Below are 13,203 nucleotides of genomic sequence, written 5' to 3' on the forward strand. Positions count from 1 at the left end.
ATTATGTTATAGTTTACTTAGAGAATTACAGAGGCAGGAGAAGTGAGCTGGCTGGGCTGTGTAGGCTCAGAAACAGGGCTTCAGAGGCAAAAGAAGGGCACTTGGAGCTTAGGAGAGGGGAGGGAGAGGGAGAGGGAATGCACCTGGGGGAAGGCACAGGGGAGGGGGAAGGAGCAGGTGTGCTCTTGTGCTCCCAGAGGGACAGGTGAGGGAGAACGCACCAGGCAGGGGCTATTTAAAATACCAGCATCTACAACCCTATTTACTGGTTCGGGCTGGTTTTAGGACGTAACACACTTTACTCATTGTCTTTGTGCCTGTGCAAATGGATGCTCTGGAGTCACACTAGACCCACAGAGAGGGAACTGCAAGGAAAAGGTAAGGCCTTGATCAAAGGTCTGGCTAATTTGAGAGAAGGAGTGTCAAACTCCGTCTGTCATTTGGTCACTTAAATCAATCAGATCTTCCAAATGCTCAATTTAAGAGAAACCCAGGCAAAGCCCAGGACAATTAGTTGCCGAGTCTTCCTGTTGAAGCCTTCTCTCTTCTGTTTCAGTTTGTTGTCCCTAGGAAAAGTATTCCATTTATTCACTCTTCATGTCATTAAGCTGTTTGTCCAAAGAAGATTAGGAAAAATGCTTCTAAATCAATAGGATGGAGATAAAAAAACATCTAGTCTTTCTCAGCAAGGACTTGGCTGGGTGCAAGTAATATCAATCAGTGTAAATCTGGCACTCTCTCTTCATACTTCGTTTCTAACAACACTCGCATCTGCTTGTGTGTCAGTGCAAGAGTGCAACAGAAACAGCTTCACGTTCACAGCTGCATTAAGAGATACTAGGTATTTTGGTTCAGTACTTGGAAAGGACATCCTGATATATATGTATTAGGTTATGGCACTGAGGTTAAAGATCCACCCCTAGGAACTTTTACCAGACATATCAAAAGACCAAAACACAAAAATACCAGGGGTCATTTATTAGCAAGGGCACTACAAAGCAATTCCTTTCTCCTACAGCATTAGGAATTACTGTATTTTATTGGATCTAACATTTTCTTTCTTACAGACAAATGACATACAGGATAAATAAAACTTACAAGTGATATGGTTGTTTTTTAAAAATTGATTTTAGAGAGAGAAAGGGAGAGGAGGAGAGAGAAAAACTGATGTGAGTGGAACACTGATCAGTGCCTCCTGCCTGCCCCCTACTGGAGATCTAGCCCAGAACCTGGGCATGTGCCCTGACCTGGAATTGAACCACCAAACTTTCACTGCATGGTATGACGCCTAACCAACTGAACCACACCAAGCAGGGCTACACGTAATGCTTTTGTTTAAAAATTCTTACTTCTGCCCTGACTGGTTTGGCTCAGTGGCTAGAGAACATCAGCCTGTGGACCAAAACGTCCCGATTTCGATTCCCAGCCAAGGGCACGTACCTCGGTTATAGGTTCGGTTCCTCCCTGGCTCTTCTTGGGGCATGTGTGGGAGGCAACCTATTGATGTCAACGTTTCTCTCTCTTGCACTCTCCCCCTCCTCTACCTCCTGACCCCTCTCTCTAAAAAAGTCAATGGAAAAAAATATCCTCAGGTGAGGATTAAAAAAAAAAAAATCTCACTTCATTATTCTGTTGGGAGGAAAATCCTGCCCAAAGAGAGGGTTACCAAATACAGATCCCTTCCTTCTCCTTTTACCTGTTTATGAGGACCCCTGAGTATGTGTGCCTTAGCGCCTTCACAAGCCGTCCTCATTGCTTCCAGTGATGGTGTGCCCAAGAGATCCGTGATCAAATCCAACTACAAGGAAACATGAAATACATGGATAGTAAGCTCATGAAAACAACTTTTTATTAGTGATGAGAAGGAAATTTTGGGGAAATAAACCTAAGACAAATTCCAGATTAACTAATAGGAGCTCCTATTTTCACTTTTTGGACTATTAAAAAAAAACACCCAGAAAAATGTTTATTAGGGACCTATATAACAGGTTTATAGAAAACATGTTTTGGCAAACATAGCCTTCTGCAGCTATAGTAATTTAGGAGTCTGCTTCTACCTGCCCTGTCTTGATACCACAGCAGTTATGATCCTTGCACAGGTGAACTGCTCTTTGGCTGATGGCTAATGACTATTATTTTCAAACGTTAATGAATAGATTCTGATGTTTCACATGGACTCAGGCTTATCAAGGAGCTAATCCACAGATCAGGCAGCTGAGATTTAGTAAATACTTAGAACATTCACACCTGAAATTAAAGCTAAGCCATCAATGTTTGAGCCAGTTACTTTATATTCTTATTATGCTAGAAATCTCTTACACTGACAGGAAACTGTGGTACTTAGAATCTAACTATGACGTGGAATAAGGCCTCATTTAGTTAACTGGGCACAATAAAAGAGACCAATAAAAACTGTCTTCTCACAAACAAGCCTTTGTACGTACCAAAGCACTTCCATAATTTTCTGTAGTGCTACAACTGTTCTAATTTCACAGCCTAATTAGCAATAACATTTCATTCGAATTCCTTCAAAATGGAAAGCACTATTTCCTTCTGCACTTATCTGAACTGTGGGGTACCATCAGTATCACTGCCCTCCAGGATAATGGAGACATCTACGTAGCTTGTTTTCCACACAAGTAAAGATCTCTATGCAAAGCTTTTTGGGAAAAGTGTGTTGGTGGTACTTTTGGACCTCTGACAACTACCCTTAAAGGCAGAAGGAAATGACTGGCTCATGAAAACAAATGGATCCATTCAGAAAATTGTCTAAAATGGGTCAGATCCATGGATGAAAAACATTTTTATGAAGTCTGCTGGTATTGCAAAACCTAGGCTAGTTATTTCTCAAAAAATGCAAAGAAAATGCTACAGAAAATAACTACTTCCATTTAGAAATTAGACTCTTTTTCCACTTTAGGCCTGAATATTTCACTCCATAATACACTGATGATAGATAGAGTTCTCCTTCAGTGGCTATGTCACACCGGCAAACTCAAGACCTATGTATTTCTCTAGAAAATGAGATAATCTGCATCCCATCCCAGTTGCTTTACACTTCCCTTTAAATATCCTTTTTTAAAAAAATATATTTTATTGATTTTTTTACAGAGAGGAAGGGAGAGGGATAGAGAGTTAGAAACATCAATAAGAGAGAAACAGCAACCAGCTGCCTCCTGCACATCCCGTACTGGGGATGTGCCTGCAACCAAGGTATATATGCCCTTGACCAGAATCGAACCTGGGACCTTTCAGTCCGCAGGCCGACGCTCTAGCCACTGAGCCAAACTGGTTAGGGCCCTTTAAATATTCTTTTCAGAAGCAACCCACGACCTGGCAAGATCCTTGTTTAACATATTACTTAAGCTTTTCTGTATGGCAGCTCCTCATGTCCAAATATAATGATAGTCTTACAGGGAAGTCTATTAAACTCTATTTTCCAAAAATATTGAATGGATACTGTCAATAGTACCTAACATTAAATTAGATATAAGTTTTTTGTTACTAGTATCAATTTTTAAGATGTAAACCTTAAAAAATGGACTTTGAATACATAGCAGAGAAATAAATTCAAATGTTGATCATAGCATATGTAGTTTCTAATGTATCAGTTAACAACTCTTTGCAGAAAGAGAATTAAAAAAAAGATTCCATTTTTGGTTAAGTACATGAATTATTTACAAAGGTACACAGTAGTCAGGGTAATCAATCAAATTTTAACACACCCTTGCTCAAAATCTTCACATCGTTTCCCATCACACTTTGCACAGAATAAAAATCCAAAGCCTCATCAGGGTGCCACGGCCAGGCTCCTCTCTCTCTCTGACCTCAGCTCCTACGTGCTCTTCCTTGAGCATGCCTCCCACGTGCCACACCTGCTCCTGCCTCAGAAGCTTTATTATGCTGGTGTCCCTTTTCCTGGAACACTCTTTCCCAGGACCTTGCTCCTCATTTCACTTGGGTGACTCCTCAATGTTATTCCCTCAGAGAATTCTTTAGTACTGCTCTGCTCCATCGGCATTTTCTATCTCGACCTGGTTTAATTTTTTGTCAGTCCTCACCTGAGGATATTTTCCCATTGATTTTATTTTTATTTATATATATATATATATTTTATTGATTTTAGAGAGGAAGGGAGAGGGCGAGAGAGATGGAAACATCAATGATGAGAGAGAACCACTGACTGGCTGCCTCCTGCACGCCCTCCACTGGGGATTGAGCCCGCAATCCAGGCATGTACCCTTGACCAGAATCGAACCCGGGACCTTTTAGTCCACAGGCCGACGCTCTATCCACTGAGCCAAACCGGCCAGGGCTCCACTGATCTTTTAGAGAGAGTGTAGGAGAGAGAGAAACATGGATTTGAGAGAAACACATCGATTGGTTGCCTCTTGCACACACCTGATCAGGGCCAGGGCCGAGGAGCAAGGAGGAGCCTGCAACCCAGGTATATGCCCTTGACCAGAATAGAACCTGGGACCCTTTGGTCCGCAGGCCAATGCTCTATCCACTGAGCCAAACCGGCTAGGGCTGGTTTAATTTTTCTTCATAGAATTTATCATTACTTGGGATTATATATATTTATATACTTATTTAATTTCTGTATTATGTGAAAGTTTCACAAAGGCAGGAACTGTCTTATTTACTGCTACAATCCTAGCATCCTGGCATACCACCACCATTATATTTCTTGAGTGCTTACTGTATGCCAGACCTTATTTTCAGCTTTACTATTTCATTTAATCAGTATAATGATCCTCAGAACAGTTTAACCTGGCCAATATTTAATAGATAGTTAGGGGACAGAGCTAATATCTGAACCCACCGATTTGATTCCACAGCCTAAGCTCATCATTGTTACATTGTTCTCAAGCAAATAATACTGTTAATATTTATGAATAAAAAATAACTAGAAATTATCCCAAGAAAATATGTGTAGTAATGAATTAGCTATAAAGGCAGACAATGAAAGCATTATGGTGTCCCAAAGCTACATTTTAATCACCTCCTGATGTTCTCTGCCATATAGAAATATTTTAGCCCAATAATAAAGGTTAGAAATGTGTCTAAATGTTTAGATTTAAAGAAACCAGCACTCAAAATTTATGTTCTAAGCATAAAGTCTAAGTACATTAAGCCACCAAATACATTTTCAAGTCAGACCAAGTCAGCCAAAAAGAACAGAGGCCCTCCAACAACTGAAGATTATACCCGTGCAAATTGTTATACAGGCTGCTGCTATGCACCAGTGCATGCAATAAAGTGAACCCTCCCTCTAATAGGCCCGTAAGTTATAAAATGAGTCTCTCTGTAATCTGCAACCTCATAACTTTCTGAATTGTGAGTGAACCTGAATTTGCTAAAAGCAATTTAGGCAGTACAATGAACAAGCCCAAAGACATATATGCAAGATAGTTTTCCCTTTAAGTCTGTTAATAGAATTGGAAGTTTCTAAAGCCTAAAGTGATATCATACCTGCTGAATGGGACTCTGTGCCTGAAACAGTATTCTTCGTCCTAGTAGTTCTGCAAAGATACATCCGACAGACCAGATGTCAATAGCATTGCTGTAATGACGGCTGCCCATCAGGATTTCCGGAGCCCGATAATACTGAGTAACAACTTCCTGAGTCATATGACGAGATTCATCTAATTCTTCCACTCTGGCCAATCCAAAATCACAAATCTAAATAGAAAAGATTTTCAAAATATTGTCAAACAGACAAAAGGTAAAATACAACAAAACAACAAAAAAACAAAATCCTGATAGATCTTTGAACTTTGAAAAGTTTTCAATGATATAGATAGAGAATATATGTGTCAATATATAATTTGACCTTACCCTGTATTTGGAAAAGAGGGAAAATTCTCAAACTTCCATATTTTTATATAAAATGATGTCTCTTAAAAATATGCTTCTCACCTTTAATGTTTTCAATTGATAGCAACCAAAACAAAAAACAAAAAACAGCTGAGTGCGTTTTTCTAGGTTTAATATAGAAACTAAGTTATTATCTATTTTCAAGGCTGGCTTATCGAGAAAGATATTATTTTAAAAAAGTATAACCTGAAGACTTCCTGAGCTATGTTCATTATCTTTATGGAAATATATATAGCAAAATTTCTTTAAAGCTATAGGTTTCCAATTGAATCCTGCTAAATATAGCTCGCAGGAGGTATTTCAGGAGTTCCATAACCACTGTACCTAAACTTCATGTGTATCTTTATTTAAAAGACTAATTCACACTCAGATGTGTAAAAATGTCAAAATGTAGTAAACTGTGTAATACCAGTGCTGCTAGATTCATTCGTTTCTTCATGCCATAAATATTTAATTGAGTGCCTGTATGTTTTAGGCAGTATGCTAGAACCTGGAGACACAACATTAAATGAGAAAGACTGGTTAATAAATATGTAGACCTAAAAATAAATCTTTTTTTGGTTTTTCTTTTTTAACTAAAAAGAGATTGCAAGGTGAGCTGTTAATAAACAGTTGCAGTGCCGGCAACTTCTGCTTACTTTTAGAAATGAAGATTTTCTTGATACCGGGCAACCAAAATAAACACTGGGAGCACTGAGGATAAGAGAGTAACGGCCATCTAAGCGACAGTGTTCTCATTGATTAATTTACGAGTCAATATTATAAATGACAAAATAACACTTTTTGTCTGTTTTCTACATTGAGGTCCTTGCATATGATTTTATTTGAAAAAATAAAATACCACTACTTCAAAGGAAACAAATTTTACACCTAATTTTTGACAATCCTCTTTCTGTCTTCAATTTATTATGTCTGGTCCCATCAAATGAATTCCTGTTTGTATATGGGGATATTCAAATACTACCACAGGCTAGTGACACTAATTTTTAAAACTCTATTACTTGGCCATGAATTTTTAGCATATTTTAAAAAGCAAAACAAAACACATATCTCCACTTTCCTATATCTTTCTTGTATTTATATTTAAAAAACAAACATCCCACCCACCCACCCACCCATCCACCCACCCACCCAAAACTGTTTTCTGTTATAAAGCAAGTCTTTTGTTAAAAACATCAGTCTGGAGCCCTAGCCAGTGTGGCTCAGTTGGTTGGGTGTTGTCCTGTGCACTGAGAGGTGGCCAGTTCGATTCCTGGTCAGGGCACATGTCAGGGTTTCAGACTTGCTCCCCAGTAGAGGGTGTGCAAGAGGCAGTCAATCAATGTTTTGCTCTCACATTTCACTTTCACATCGTTCTCTCTCTTTTCTTCCTCTCCCTTCCTCTCTCTCTAAAAATCAATAAAAAAAATCTTTTAAAAAATAAAAGAAATATTTTACCATAATATTATTGATGAATTTGTACATTTGAGAAGAGAGAGCCTGCATTCTACTCTGGCTTTTAAAAGTAGGCCACTGAGAGAAGTCAAGGGAGCAGAGAAAAATTTTAATTTGTGTTGTTTATTCATAAACGACATTTTCCTTTAGTTACTTATTCATGTAGCCAGAGGTTACAACGCCACAATTTAGAAAATGAACCTCAAGCAGTTAATGGCATCAAGCATGACAGAGTCAACACAAAATGCTTTGTGAAGTTCTCCCAACAGAAACTGAAATAAGAAACTGGCTAAGTTGTCATAAAACTGATTTGATCTGAATAGAACCAAGAATTCCTGACTATAAGGTTTTAAATGATATGGGTTATGGGGATAGGTGGCAGGGGAATGAACCAATGACCTATGATGGAATATTTACTTCAAGAGATTTTGGGGATAATTAATTTCTTTGTGGAAACAAAGGACTAAACTACAACATTAGCTGGTTTCAGAGAAAATATGAAAAATACGTTTTTAAGCTTTCCAGGGTCAAAACAGGAACAAAGTTCTGGAAACTGTATGAAGGGAAAATTTTTATTCAAAAGCAGCATAACACACCAGCTTTTAAAGAAAACTGGCCTACAGCTGAAAGATAGCACTTAAATAAAAAGTGAAATTCATTTATATATTGGTTTTAATATTTAGTTTATCTACCAACACGCTAAACAATAATGACAGTCTGGATTACTTTTATTTTTAACTTGGGAATCTGTACCTCTTAATACCCTTCACCTTTTTCACCCATCTCCCCTCTGTTGATTCAAGTAGAAAACATTTTTAAAAATTTTCTTTTTCATATATATCAGCTAAAATGTTAAGATTTTACATTTATTGTAGGTGAAGCACCATAAATACTGTAGTTACTCATAAAATAAGAGGAATTTTAATTTTCTCACACAGAGATGACACAGTTCCAGGAAGGCCCTTATCTGTAATTCCTATGATGGGGAAAAATATGGTGGATCTCTCGCTTTTTAGGAGTTTTGCTAATATATATCTCTATTAGTGGTGGGGAAATTAACATATGTGGGTTTTGTGAGTCATTCTAACAAAAGACAAGGGGGAGGGGTGATAAGTAAAACTGAAATTAACATATGAAAATTTGGGGCTACCATAATTAATCCCATAATCAATTCTCCTTCAGAAGAGAATACGGTATATTAATAAATACTTGACCCCTTTCTAGCTTAGTATTTTCGCTTTTAAATGTTTCCACTTTCCTACTTTGCTACCTCTAACAGCATATAAAAAAATGTTAGCTGTGTAAAAACACAGTCTTCTTAAAAAAGTCATACTTCATTTTCATATAAATAGAACCTTACTGGTATTTCGATATTTCCTCCGATATATACTTCCTTTAATAATGGAATAATCTGAAAAGAAATCACCTCTATTATTGTTTTTTAGTCCCACTGTAATTCCAATTTCAGGTTTTCTAAAACATATGCAAAATATCATGAAGAAACCATGAGGCAATACTATAAATTAGTTACTATGGCCATGACTAGTGATATCACTAGAGAAAACTGGGTTCTTTAATTTTTGGTTAAGTGATGAAAATAAAAATAAGGATTTCTTTCAGAAAAACGTGTTTTTCTTAAACCTGCCTTGACATTCTGATTTTTTCTCAGATATTTAAATAAATGGAAAAGCTACCTTTAGAACACAGTTGCTGTTCACAAGGAGATTCCCTGGCTTAATGTCTCGATGTAAAATGCCAGCTGAATGAAGATATTTCAAACCTGAAATAACAAGCAGATTTAATTGCAGATATTTAATTCCTTTTACTCAACCACTGATCTGGGGAAAACCATAGAAACAGAGAATACAGGATTTTAAATGGTTCCCTAACTAAATGCTTAGTGATCATGATTAAAAAGCTTTACTTAGTCTTAGCTCAAAAAAATATATAATTTTGCTACAGTAAAATAAAGTGTCATCAAAGGTTTACATAATCTAGAGATAATTTAAAAGATTATTTAGTTTTGTGGATAGATAAGCTTTTCTGGCCTTAATGCTGACCAATATCCTTAAGTTACTCATAAGTGTGGCTACTGGAGCTCTGCTATTAATGACCCCCAACCTGTGATTCCGAGCATGCTCCAACAAAATACTTCCCATCAGCCAACAGGGAGTCTTTCCCAGGACGGATGCAACAAAATTCAGAAACTTGCTCATGTTTGTTGGCAGTATTTTCTACCTCGGAGAATCCAGAGGGTAATTAACTACACTTTAAAAGACAGGGAGCTTTAGCACTGCCAGACAAAGGTCATAGCTTTAAGGCTGTCCTTTGAGTAAAATACAGCAAATCACATTTTTTACAAGTATAACAAAGATCCAATATCTCCCCTCTCCCCCCACTGCTGAATAGCAACACACAACTACAGAAGGTTTTAATATTGTGATTAAAGTAGAAAATAGTTTTAATATTGTGCATATGTTTTCATCCTTTTGGCTGATGCTTTTCAATCTTTATAAAGAATGTCTTAATTCTATGAATCTTGACAGTGGGAGGTGGGGGAGTATTTTTCTAGATCAGAAAGCTGTGTCAGCTTTAAACAATTCTCAATTTGTAATAGCAAAAATTCTGAAGGACACACCTGATGGCCAGAGAAAATTCCAACACTGTCAGCCCAAATCACTTCTCTATCAAGTCCTTGCTCTTTAATAAGCCAGAATGGAGAATTATTTAGCTGGCTGTTTCTATCAGTCTCCTCCATGCTTTCACTTTAATAATCATTTTGTTTTCCTAGAGTTGGACTCAGCCAACACTGATCAGGACCACCTAATACTGGCTTGAAGAAAGGACGACATCCATAGGGAACACACAGTGACTTTTCAATTTATCAGTAGTCATCTCCTACTAAACCACTGCTGCTTAACAAACCATCCTGGTTATTCACCTGTATATATTGACCTACTCAACTGCCTAATAAATTAGGACACTCTATTCCATCACTAAAACTAAAAACCATTTGGCTATCCTTAAAAGCCTCTTACTTAATATCAAGTATAGAGATTACTAAATATACCTTGGTCAAAAGAAAAAAAGTATTTAGGAAAAAAGAAAGCCTTGGGAAGTCAGATTAGTTAAAGTTCAAATGAAAGGTAAAACATTTCATTTACAGTGACACTATCTTTTTCTTCATGAAGAAAATCTTACCTCGCAAAATCTGATAAAGAAAAACTTTGACATGATCTGAGCTGAGTGGTTGAGGAGACACGATAATTTTATGTAGGTCACTCTGCATCAATTCTGTGACAACATATCTTGAGGCATTAAGTTAAGGAGAGTTCAGAGAATTCAGCCCCCAATGCCCTCAAAGTGGGCTCCAAGTCAAAAGAAGAACTTCTATTTTTAAGGCTAGTAAAAGCGTAGGAAAAGAAAGCTTCTAGACAGCATAATAGAGGTGAGAACCCAGCCCTCAGAAGACATTGCAAAATTTTAAGAATTTACTGTTTAAAAGTTAGCAGAACCACCAAGTGACTTCCCTATAATCAGCATTATAAAAGAGAAAAATAAGAGTAAACATTTTAAATGATAGCCAGGCCAGGAAGAGTGTGAAGACCAGACTTAGACTCTATTTCAAACGAGAGAGTCGGTGGTCTCACCCTAGGTCACCATGGCACCAATGGAAAAGATGATGACCTACTTATCAACTGTTAAGTATAGTACTCCTAAAAATGTGTAAAATGGTTAGTTCAAATTGAAGTTGTCATGTAATCTCAACAAAGTCTCTTATTTAATTTTTATATATTTATATCTTCCTTATTAAAATTTAAGCTTCCCATGCTTTATATTCTGTTATATTCTCAGGGTTTTGCTCAATGAACACACAGCAGATGATCCAAGGTGGGGGCCTGTGGAGCAATGGAGGTGGAATTCAGAGCTCTTGCAAAGGTAAGGTCTTTTGGTATATCTAGAACAGAACAGATTCATGTCTTAGCCTGCCTGCAGTTGAGAACTCATTTTGAGTTTTGTTTTTTTTTAATTTTTTTTTAAATTAAATCTTTATTGTTCAGATTATTACATTTGTTCCTCTTTTCCCCCCCATAACTCCCCTTCTCCCAGTTCCCACCCCACCCTCCACCCTCACTCCCCACCCACTGTCCTCATCCATAGGTGCACGATTTTTGTCCAGTCTCTTCCCGCATCTCCCACACCCCTTTCCCCCCCCAAGAATAGTCAGTCCATTCCCTTTCTATGTCCCTGATTCTATTATGATCACCAGATTATTTATTCACTTGATTCTTAGATTCACTTGTTGATAGATGCATGTTTGTTGTTCATAATTTGTATCTTTACCTTTTTCTTCTTCTTCCTCTTCTTAAAGGATACCTTTCAGCATTTCATATAATACTGGTTTGGTGGTGATGAACTCCTTTAGCTTTTCCTTATCTGTGAAGTTCTTTATCTGACCTTCTGTTCTGAATGATAGCTTTGCTGGATAAAGTAATCTTGGTTGTAGGTTCTTGGTATTCATCACTTTGAATATTTCTTGCCATTCCCTTCTGGCCTGCAAAGTTTCTGTTGAGAAATCAGCTGACAGTCGTATGGGTATTCCCTTGTAGGTAACTGAGTTTCTTTATCTTGCTGCTTTTAAGATTCTCTCTTTGTCTTTTGCTCTTGGCATTTTAATTATGATGTGTCTTGGTGTGGTCCTCTTTGGATTCCTTTTGTTTGGGGTTCTCTGCGCTTCCTGGACCTGTAAGTCTATTTCTTTCACCAGGTGGGGGAAGTTTTCTGTCATTATTTCTTCGAATAGGTTTTCAATATCTTGCTCTCTCTCTTCTTCTGGCACCCCTATAATTCTGATGTTGGTACGCTTGAAGTTGTCCCAGAGGCTCCTTACACTATCTTTGTATTTTCGGGTTCTTTTTTCATTTTGCTTTTCTGGTTGGGTGTTTTTTGCTTCTTCACATTTCAAATCTTTGCCTTGATTCTTGCGCTCCTCTGGTCTGCTGTTGGGAGTCTGTATAGTATTCGTTATTTCAGTCCGTGTATGCTTAATTTCTAGTTGGTTCTTTATCATAACATTGAGGGTCTCATTAGATTTCTTGAGGATCTCACTACATTTATCGGCGGCTTCTAGACAGTTCTTAAGAGACCTTAAAAGTGTGGTTCTGAACTCAATATCCTCCATTGACAGTTTTGTCCTGTTTCTTTGTCTCCGCATTTTTTATGCTTTCTTGGTGCACCCCCTAGTGGTCTTTGTGCGCAGTCTTGTTGTAGTTAAGTCTTGATTGTTGTCGGCAATACTGGGGGTGATTTGGCCTCCAGGCCAACTGGCTATGAGAGTCAGCTGTGTCTGCAGTGGGAGAGCTTCTGTGCTGGATCTCTAGGGCGGTGCTAATCTAGTGTTTGCCTGAGGCTATCTGGCAAATGGTTCTGCGCAGGGCTTGGGCAGGGCGGGTCCCCGGGGATCTACAGGGCAGGCCGGAGCGAGCAGTTATGGCTGCTCTCAGTCCCATCCCTAGGGGCTCTGCCTCACAGAGTCCCAGCAACTGCTGCAAACCTCGGAGAGAAAGCTGCCTTTGAGTTCCGACCGAAGCCAGACAGTCCCGCTTCTCCCATTTGAGTCTGGGTCCCTAGAGACTAGCCCGGATCTGGAGCTCAGAGTCTGAAACTCCCTCCCGATTGAAAACAACAACCGCGCCCTCCGCCTCCAGCCCGCTCTGCGTGCACTCCGCACCTTAGTATTTCACTTCAGCACTGCGCCTCCTCTGAGTCTGGGTATGATATTCTCTTTCCTCCTAGTTGTAGAATTTCCACTCAGCCAGCCTTCCTGTGGTTCTGGATGATGTCCGTTCCGTCTTTTAGTTGTTTTTTGAAGTGGTTGTTCGAGGCAGC

General features: G+C 38.4%; 1 protein-coding gene across 2 annotated transcripts in view; it reads right to left on the reverse strand.

Annotated features, from left to right (window-relative positions):
- Positions 1-13,203, reverse strand: part of NLK (nemo like kinase) — a 141,061-nt gene that overhangs the window by 18,491 nt on the left and 109,367 nt on the right. For both annotated transcript variants that reach the window (XR_009449154.1, XM_059669413.1), the window contains exons 4-7: positions 10,516-10,622; positions 9,009-9,094; positions 5,476-5,685; positions 1,697-1,798 (exon numbers count right to left, since the gene is read on the reverse strand). Coding sequence is in view for 1 of the 2 variants with exons in the window: in XM_059669413.1 (XP_059525396.1) it covers positions 1,697-1,798; positions 5,476-5,685; positions 9,009-9,094; positions 10,516-10,622 (505 nt within the window). In the remaining variant the exon portion in view is untranslated. The remainder of the gene's footprint in view (positions 1-1,696; positions 1,799-5,475; positions 5,686-9,008; positions 9,095-10,515; positions 10,623-13,203) is intronic.

Source organism: Myotis daubentonii, chromosome 16, assembly GCF_963259705.1.
Source record: "Myotis daubentonii chromosome 16, mMyoDau2.1, whole genome shotgun sequence".
NCBI classification, from domain to species: Eukaryota; Metazoa; Chordata; class Mammalia; order Chiroptera; family Vespertilionidae; genus Myotis; species Myotis daubentonii.